Source organism: Prionailurus bengalensis, chromosome C2 (assembly GCF_016509475.1).
Source record: "Prionailurus bengalensis isolate Pbe53 chromosome C2, Fcat_Pben_1.1_paternal_pri, whole genome shotgun sequence".
Classification (NCBI taxonomy): domain Eukaryota; kingdom Metazoa; phylum Chordata; class Mammalia; order Carnivora; family Felidae; genus Prionailurus; species Prionailurus bengalensis.
This window is the reverse complement of record NC_057350.1, coordinates 121514895-121524511: the sequence shown is the minus strand read 5'-3', so window position 1 is coordinate 121524511 and position 9617 is coordinate 121514895. Positions and strand designations below refer to the sequence as shown.

At 51.4% G+C, this 9617-nt stretch overlaps 1 protein-coding gene across 1 annotated transcript; it reads left to right on the top strand.

Annotated features, from left to right (window-relative positions):
- Positions 1-3166: 3166 nt before the first annotated feature.
- Positions 3167-9059, top strand: CHST2 (carbohydrate sulfotransferase 2). Its single transcript, XM_043595211.1, has 2 exons — positions 3167-3283; positions 3390-9059. The coding sequence occupies exon 2, from the start codon at positions 3572-3574 to the stop codon at positions 5186-5188; it is 1617 nt and encodes a 538-aa protein (XP_043451146.1). The 5' UTR covers positions 3167-3283; positions 3390-3571; the 3' UTR covers positions 5189-9059.
- Positions 9060-9617: the final 558 nt, after the last annotated feature.

Below are 9617 nucleotides of genomic sequence, written 5' to 3'. Positions count from 1 at the left end.
AAATTGTCCAGATACCCTTGACTTACATTTTTTTCCAAATCCTGATCATGGAGGAAGGTCTTGGAAGATTTTGATGCCATGGGCTGGGGTACTGGGCTGACAGCACCCCGGAATGTTAGGCCCCTATTTGTCAGGGATTAGGCAAAGGTCACAGCCAATGTCCAACAGCGTTCCTTTTCCCCATCACAGGGGTCTGAGAAGAGATACTGAAGGAGCATCCTGGAAAAGACTCTGAATTGCAATGAACTAAACAGTGAGCCGAAATTAAGGACAGCCTATGGCATGACTGGCTCCTCTGCCAGTGAAATTATTAGGTGACTTATTATATGTCTGGGTCATTACCATGCTAGAAGAATAAGTGGATTCAAATGAAAAGAATTTCTGAACAAATGTGGGAAGAAAGGCATTGTTAGCAAGTCTTTGGATGTCATGACTTGTGACAAAGTTTGGAATTAATAATGACACCATGCAAAATGGTAAAATTTTTGCCAGCAAGGAGAGGGTGGAGATGCCGGAACCTGTAAATTTATGCCAGCTGAGCACTGGCTGTGGGGGCGTGTGGCAAATGGATTTACTATTTTGCCGACTCTAGTGAAGTGTTAGAAAATTGCAACAAAATTTTTCCTATGCAAACAATTGTTTAAAAAAGGGTCTTCCCTCAAATAACTGCAATTCATGGTGCTTTCTGAGTAACCACAAACCCAGAGACTAAATTAAAAATACTAGAAATTATTTTTCTTGGAATCATGCTGAATATGAAAATGGAGATTTTCTTTCCTCCACAACGCCCTCTCTCTTTAATCAGGCTTTCAGTGAGCCAATATAACTTATTTATTTTTATGGGGAAAAGGTAGAGGGAAGAAGGGACAGGGACTTTTGAGACAGCAGCGGAGGAGAAGTGGGTGGGTCCAGAAATGGAGAGATGAGAAGTCACACAATTAAACTCTACCGCCTTCCTCTGTAAACAGGGATTAAGGGCGTCTGTCCTGACCCGTTCCGAGAGGGGATGCTTGCTACTTGAGAAAGCTGCACACAAAACTCTACTCTGTCCTAGAAATGCCTCATCCTTACACTTTATCAGAACGACAGGGGGAAAAGTTATTTGAACTCACTCAGGGCGTTATGGATTTTTCTGGAAAACGGGGGAAAGTCAAGTTCTTTGAACATTTTCCTATCCTGAAAACCCATGTGAATTAGGTCACTTTTCAAGAGTCCTTGCACTCCTGAGATTCTATAAAACTCACTGAAGAATAATGGCGCAAACAGCAACATTTTAAATTTAGAAGAGTCCTTTGGCTGCGAGAGGCTACCCAAAATAGCACAAATGTAATTTTGCAGTAACTGTCAAACTTCCAAAAACTTCATCGGGCAGGAGGTAACAGAACACCTCCAGCAGATCCGCGCTCTGTTTACCCGCAGCCCGTGAGCTTCAAGACTCCTAGTGATTCGCTGCTGCTCAGGCAAGGCCTCCAGTAGGGTTCGACCATCTGGGCATCTAACACCCAATCACCGCTGAATTACTGGAGGCTATTATAAGTGTCCCCATTTTACGGATGCAATTGAGGGTATGGCTTAGTCGTCTCTCTTAGTCGCAGGAGCGAGCGATTTTTCGTCTTTTTGAAAAGAAAGCAACTCAAAATGACTTCTTACTTCCAACGACCGTGTTTCCTTTAGTCAAATCATTTGAGCTCCTCTGTAAAAGCAAGAAGCAAGGCAAGTTGGTGTGTGTGTGTGTGTGTGTTTTAAACTGCAAACTACAACAACAAAGAGGCACTACTCCCCGACCCTCCACCACCCCGGTTCCCGAGGATGTCAGTCACCCTGGAAGCGTCACCAAGAGAGGAGGTCGGGAGAGCATTTTCGGGGGGCGGCCCGAGCGGCCCTGTCCGTAGGTGGAGTAAAGCGGGAGGCAAGACGCCCCGCCTGTACACTCCTCCCGAAAACTGATGCGTCTTCTTTGACCCGGGGGTCAGAAAGATTTATTACTTCCTCAGTGAGGGAGAAACCCCAGACCAGCTGGAACGCGTGAGCCGGGAGTAGAAAGCCTGCAAGCGGCGCTCGGCGTCCTCGGAGCGCTCCGGGGAGCGGCTGTGTCCCCGGTTCCCGGAGGAGCCGGGCGGTGCAGACGCCGAGGGAAGAGCAGAGTGGGCGGCCGCTGAGGGATTTCTGTTCAAACTTTATCACCAACTCTTTCTGAGAGCAAAAATATGCGGCTGAGCCTGGCAGCGGCAAGGAGACTCCCAAGTTTCTCAGAGCCCCCGACGCCCGATCGCTCTGAACCCCGCGCTCGCGCCCAGGCTTTATGCGCACGGATTGTTACGGCCTCTGCCGTGCGGCTGGCGGCCCGGGCTGCGTCGCCGTGAATCGAGTCCCGCATCTCCAGCCCCCAAGGCGGCGGCGGCAGGAGCCCGACTCTGGGAGGAGGGCGGGCGCGGGACGGGCGGAGGAGGAGGGCAGCGCGGCGAAGGGGAGGAGCCGCAGCGACAGACGGCGGCGCGCACCAACCCGGCGCCGGCTGGCAGGAGCCGCGCAGAGGCTGGCCCGAGCGTGTTGCAGCCGCTCGGCGTAGGGGGAGTCGGGTAGCAGCATCCTCCCGGGCGCCGCTTTCGCGCGGCGGCGGCGGCGGCAGCGGCGGGGGCTTTCTCTGCCCGGATACCTCTTTGGCCAGAACTGGTCGGTGCCCGGGGGCGGGCCGACAAGGGAGCGCTGCAGACTCGGACCCCTTGGCCGATTGTTGTGTGTGTAGGGTCCTCCCCGGCCAGTCGGAGGCTGCGGAGCGGCGGGTGCTGCCGGCAATGCCGGCCCGGGCATCCTCCGAGTGATGGAAGAAGCAGCTGCTGCCGCTGCAGGGTCGCGCTGCGCCCCATCCACCGCCGCCAGAGAGATGGGAAGGTTCAGGGCGCGGAGGCCGAGAGCGAGAAAGGCGGAGCCGCTTTGCCGGGAGCTGGGTCCTGTATAAGCCCCCTCCCCCAGCCGGCTTCGCCCCCCAAAGCAAGGAAGGAAGCTGCGGTCTCGAGAGGGCAGCGGAGACGCCGCTGGAGCTGGGCACGCCGGGCTCAGCGGAGCGCAGAGCAGGGTTCCAGGCCCGGTGAAAGTTTCCCTTCCCAAGCCGCAGGGCGCCTGCCGCCCGGAAACTGCCCAGGGCTTGCGCTGCTGAGTCCCGCGGACCCCTCTGAGGCGCGGGGACTCCCGGGGAAGACAGAGAAACCGAGGAACGAGTGACAGCAGGACAGACCACCCGGCCGTGAACCCGGGCGGCTCTGGGGTGCGCCCGCGGCTCCAGGTGAGCGGGGGAGCCTGGCAGACCCGAGGGTGGGCGTTACTTAGGTGGAGGAGGCGGATGGGGAGGAGGATTGGGGCGCATCGGCTTACTCTGCTTCCCCTCGCAGGTCTTTCTCGGAGCCGCTGCCATGGGAGAGCCAGCTTTGGGCGTCGGGGACCAGCCGCCGCTGCTGCCGCGCCTGCCTCGGAGCCGCGGCCCCAGTCCCCGCGCCCGAAGTCGGCCCGCTGCGTCCCCCTCTCGGGCTGCAGGGCCGCCTCCGCCGCGCCGCCGGCCCCGGCTGTGCCTGTGATGAGCCGCAGCCCGCTGCGAGCCCTGCCCCCGGGCGCGCTCCCCCGGTTGCTCCCGGCCGCGCCTGCCGCCGCGCCGCGCGCCCTGCTCCCGCCGTGGCCCCGGCGCCCGGGCCGTCGTTGGCCCGCGTCCCCGCTCGGAATGAAGGTGTTCCGCAGGAAGGCGCTGGTGCTGTGCGCGGGCTACGCGCTGCTGCTGGTGCTCACCATGCTCAACCTCCTGGACTACAAGTGGCACAAGGAGCCGCTGCAGCAGTGCAGCCCCGACGGGCAGCTGGGTGCCGCGGCAGGGGCGGCTGGCGGCGGCTGGGGGCGCCCGGGGCCGCCGCCAGCAGTGCCGCCCCGCGTACACACCCGCCTGGACCCCCGTACGCCGTACCGCCCTCCCGCCGCCGCCGCCGCCGCCGCTGCCGCCGCCGTCGTTGGGGCGGCCCCCGCCGCCGCAGGAGGGGCGGCGGGGGCCGTAGCCCCTCCCCGCAATGGCAGTCGGGGCACCGGGGGTAGCGGAGAGAAGCGGCAGTTGGTGTATGTGTTCACCACGTGGCGCTCGGGCTCATCTTTCTTCGGTGAGCTCTTCAACCAGAACCCCGAGGTGTTCTTTCTGTACGAGCCAGTGTGGCACGTGTGGCAAAAACTGTACCCAGGGGACGCTGTTTCCCTGCAAGGGGCTGCGCGGGACATGCTGAGCGCTCTGTATCGCTGCGACCTCTCCGTCTTCCAGCTGTACAGCCCCGCGGGCAGCGGGGGGCGCAACCTCACCACGCTGGGTATTTTTGGTGCGGCCACCAACAAAGTGGTGTGCTCCTCGCCACTCTGCCCCGCCTACCGCAAGGAGGTCGTGGGGCTGGTGGACGATCGTGTGTGCAAGAAGTGCCCACCGCAGCGCCTGGCGCGCTTTGAGGAGGAGTGCCGCAAGTATCGCACGCTGGTCATCAAGGGCGTGCGTGTCTTCGACGTGGCCGTGTTGGCGCCGCTGCTGCGCGACCCTGCCCTGGACCTCAAGGTCATCCACCTAGTGCGCGATCCTCGTGCTGTGGCCAGCTCACGCATCCGCTCGCGCCACGGTCTCATCCGCGAGAGCCTGCAGGTGGTGCGCAGCCGGGACCCGAGAGCCCACCGCATGCCGTTCCTGGAGGCCGCTGGCCACAAGCTCGGTGTCAAGAAGGAGGGTGTGGGCGGCCCGGCAGACTACCACGCGCTTGGCGCTATGGAGGTCATCTGCAACAGCATGGCCAAGACACTGCAGACGGCCCTGCAGCCCCCGGACTGGCTGCAAGGCCACTACCTGGTGGTGCGGTACGAGGACCTGGTGGGAGACCCCGTCAAGACCCTACGGAGGGTGTACGACTTTGTGGGGCTGCTAGTGAGCCCCGAAATGGAACAGTTTGCCCTCAACATGACCAGTGGCTCAGGCTCCTCCTCTAAGCCTTTTGTGGTGTCCGCTCGCAACGCCACGCAGGCCGCCAACGCCTGGCGGACGGCCCTCACCTTCCAGCAGATCAAACAGGTGGAGGAGTTTTGCTACCAGCCCATGGCCGTGCTGGGCTATGAGCGGGTCAATAGCCCCGAAGAGGTCAAAGACCTCAGTAAGACCCTGCTCCGGAAGCCCCGGCTCTGAGAGGGTTTCCTGGGAGACTTGATTCCTTGTAGAGACACCCACGGGAGGATTGTGGTGTATTTAAACAAAAACAGCCCAGACCCAAACTGAGGAAGCCCACGTATTCTATTATAGATATATAATATAAATAACCACACAGGCACTTGCTGTCAATGTTTTGAGTCATTGAATTTCAAGGAACAGCCACAATACACACACGTCTCAGAAAAGGCAAGACTTGAAAGCTCTGACCAGCTCCCCTACTCTCCTCTCCCCTACCTTTTTTCTCCCTTCCTTTTTCTCCCAGTTCTTACCCTCTCTCCTACCTGCCTTGTGTTTTGAAGTGGGATGTTGATTAAATCAAGGTCCAGTAACTTAAATCTTGTTTACAAAATTTTCGTCGCATCTGTGAACACATAAAAGAGTCATTTGGATGTGGGGTGGGGTGGGGTGGAGAAAGGGGAAGTTGTCCAGGAGCACAAAGCTCCGTTGGACAAACCAAGGAGGCATTCTTCTAAAAGTAGACTTGTGTAAAAGGCAAAGGTTATAAAGTGAGTATTAATAAAAAAAGGTAATAAATAATATTCTTTTTAATATCTGCCTCCATTACTTTGGATTTACCTGTGCTACTTGTCCTGTGTAGCTTCGGACGGAATTTGCTTCCCCTCCCCCCACCCCATTTTCCCAGTCTGTTTCCTAGAAAACTGCTAGGACGGGTGGCAGCAGCTTCTGACTCCTTGATAAGAACCTTGGAGTTGTTTTCTCACACGTAAATCACAGCCTGTCAGGTGCCCAGGAATGGGAACAAACCTTGAAATTCTAAAGGCAAAAACCAAGCAAGGCACTGGAGGAGAAGGCCCACTCTACTTTCCTGTTCCACTGTGGGCACAGAAAGGAAGAAGCAACCCGTGAGGATTTGACGGCATTCGGTTTTGATTGTTGTTGGGTTAAGACTGGGGAAACTTGATGCAGAGACGTGTTTTGGTGCTGAGGTTAGTTCAGAAAAAGGATTTTGTTTTTTGACGAAAAGTGTGTAATTAAATTTTCTGAGGATTAAAACATAGACCTCGAAAATTAGTGTGAACACAGTGTTGACAATGGTAGCAACTTCTTTAGAAAAATGAAAGAAGTATGTGTGTCTGGAGTGTTTTTCTGCCTGTGACATAGTACATGGAGGCATTTGAAAAGGGGAAGTTTTTATCTGAGAACCATAAGGGTACGCACAGGCTTTTCCTTTTCTTTCTTGCTTCCTATTTAAATTAGTGCAAACAATATGAATTTATAATGGCTTACTTGGGATGCCCATGAGGCTACATTGCTTTTCCTTACTGTGTTTCCTAAAAGTAAAATTGCAAAGAAGCTATAACATGTTGCAGACAGTATAAGGCTTCAGCCAAGAGCTTCTTTTAGATATGAAAATGAATTATGGGAAAGAGGAAATGAAATGAATTATGAGTAAGTGTGTTGGATTTTGAGATTTGGTATTTTCCAGGGAGAAAACCATTCCAATTTTCCTGCAATGGTAATGGTGTTGCTGCTGTTCTGAGCCCATTTATACTGAAACATTCTGCAGAATGTCATATTACAATAAGAAGTTATGAAGCCTGAATAGGAACAAGAGACCGTGTAGTTCTATGTTACATTAAATACGGTACAAGTTCAATATCATCATGACTTTATTTTCTATAATTTATTGTGAAATCTCTGCAGGCCAAGCTGTGTTGGTTAAATGCTGAGGATTTTAAGGAAAATATGATGAAAAATTATACATACATGGGAAATATTCAACACAAGATGATTCTTAAGTATAATTTTCATTACAAGGTGAAATCTCACCACGCTGTTAAGCATTCAAGATAAAGAAGCACAGAAGTTAAAAAGAAAAGTTGTATTTAGCAGTGGATTTTATAACACATTCTAGAATGATTAGTTCCTGACTTACTAAAATAGTTTATAGTGTTGTGTTTATTAAACCAGATTGTAGCTATAACATATCGATCCTGTTTTCTATGGTGTTTTCATGGTAGCGCCTATGCTGAAGTATCATGGCCAATAGTGGAATATTTGCAATAGCTTTAATTTAAGAAGACTTTAAAATTAAATGAACAAAATTAATATGAATGTGGGATGACTATAGATGACACAGGTTTAACAGGAAATCAAGACAGCATCATTAAAAAGCAACCATTCTGAATAAAATAACCACTTAAAAACAAATTTCATACGGCATGAGAATCAGCTATCGCTTAATCACAGTAGAATTCATGCTTGGTTTTTGAGTGAAGGAGTTTTAAACAGTTGAATTCATTCTCCTCTCAGTATATCTAAGGACTTTGTGTTGAAGTGGAAATATGCTGTTTTTGGATTTTGTATTAAAAAAAATATTAGATGCTGTGTAGAGCCTTTGCAGCCTGCAGAGCATTGTGGCCTCTGCTCAGATGAAATTTTAAGCGTAAACACAGAACATTTGTCCCCTGTGCTGTGTCTGAACGTGGTTTCCGCCCGAAATACCCTTGTTTTGTAGCGATGCATTCTCTCCACTCTGCCACTCTGTAATTTGAAAGGTGAATTGTCGCTCCTGGAGATTTGTTCCTAGCTGCATTCTAGGAAAGCAAGACAAGTGTAGTTCCCACTAACGGCCGACATAGTCATATCAGTGGCATCCAGCTTCCATGGGTTTGAGAAGGAGAGATGCATTTTTTGGTGTTAATAAGCTTCTGTCAGCCCCTGGTGCAAGCAGACCTGTGTCCCAACAAATTGCAACAGAACCTGTGACGATTTCTGAGGCAGCAAACGTAAAAGAGATCCTTTCACATTTCCCAACCTGGCAGGATATCCATCAGCAGGAGGAAATATTCTTCAGAGCAGGTTATCTGAGTGATTTTTATTTTCAGATTCTGCTTAGCTGATAGCACGCCTGACTTACTCCTTTGACTTTGGAATGCCTTTGTTAATTAGAAAGCTCTGTTTAGAAAATGTAGTCTACCCAGTGCATTTAGTCAACAAATATGAGTTTAGAACAAGGCAGCGGCACTGGCTGGGTGCTTGAATTTCAGGGAGCTCAGAGGCACTCAAAGGCCTCATTCAGGCTGACCTGTGGGCACCTTGCAGGCAGGGACTGGGGTAAATCCTGTACCCTTCAGTGTCCATAGAGTGAGTACTTGACAAACACTTGCTAAGTACCTCCACGAAATCTAGAACTATCAAAATTTGGAAGTCCTCAGAAGGGCAAGAGCGGAAGAATGTGTTACCTGTTTGGAGAAACTGCCAAGCTGTTCACCAAAGTTTGCTGAAGGAAAGGGGGCCTTAGGCTCCTATGTTGATGTGGGGAATGGGCAATAGGAACATCTTCAGGATTTCCAGGGTGACTGTGCATAGGCTAGTATTTCCCACAGATGAAATAGAAACAAAAACTCAGAATTTCTGAATGTGGACAAGTAAAAATTTCCAAATGAGGAATTTGATGTTTATTCTTTGTTTTCCCAATTGCATTAACAAGATAAAGGCAGAACTCAAAACATCCCTGCAGAAGAAATGAACTCTCTGAGGGAGAGCTATGAGGTTGTTCATTATTGCAGAAGCCATGTAATATTTATTTATTATTTTGAGTGCTTTGGATGTGCAGTTTAAAGGACTTTGAGGTGGATTTCACCCAGGCATAGGAATAGTTACTTTCAGGAAGTTTGGCCTATTGTGGATGCTGAATGAGACAATGGCTGCCTGTTCCCATGCATCTCTGCCTGGCCGTGGCCAGTTCTGTCCAGGATTTCTGTTGCACACAGTATAGTTGCGGTTGGATTATGCTGTCGGTTTGAAATTAATGTGAATCTGAGTGAGGCTGTTAATTAACATTCCTTGGGTCTGAGCAATGAAATAAAGATCATGTTTGAAACCTCGTCTCTAGAGATGACTTCAGAAAGACCAAGAGGGAAATAAAAAGGCATGTCTTATCTGTAGTCGCGAATAAGGATGAGGTGTCACTTTACCACCCTCCCCCAACTTTCTTCCCTCCCCACACATGACACCCATGCGCGTCTGCACATGCATTTGAGTTCCTGTGTTGTCTTCAGTCTGGAAAAGAGAACGTTTTGACACCAGCTAACAGGTATGTGGGGAGGGGTACTTTCGATTTCAGGCGAAATTGGGAGAGTGAGTGGCCAATGATTCTATCAGAACCTATGACTGTTCTGTGTCAGGATCCAGTGTGGACACGTAGAAAATGACAACTGCAAAGTGAGGAATGGCTTGAACTGTGTAATGGGCTGTCTTGAGGTAAATGCACACGTTACAGACCCCTCTTGTCATTCACCTTGAGGAGGGCCCCTTCAAATCTGTCACGGCGAAGAACATAATTTGTTCATGTCCTTCCCCCCCTTTCTGGACTTGAGCTGCTACTTTTGCGGTTCAAATGCATGCCACTGAGCCGGCTCGGGTACAGGCTCTCGTACGA

Excerpts from the sequence above, each read along its gene's own strand:
- CHST2 (XM_043595211.1), top strand. The coding sequence starts at position 3,572 with ATGAGCCGCAGCCCGCTGCGAGCCCTGCCCCCGGGCGCGCTCCCCCGG.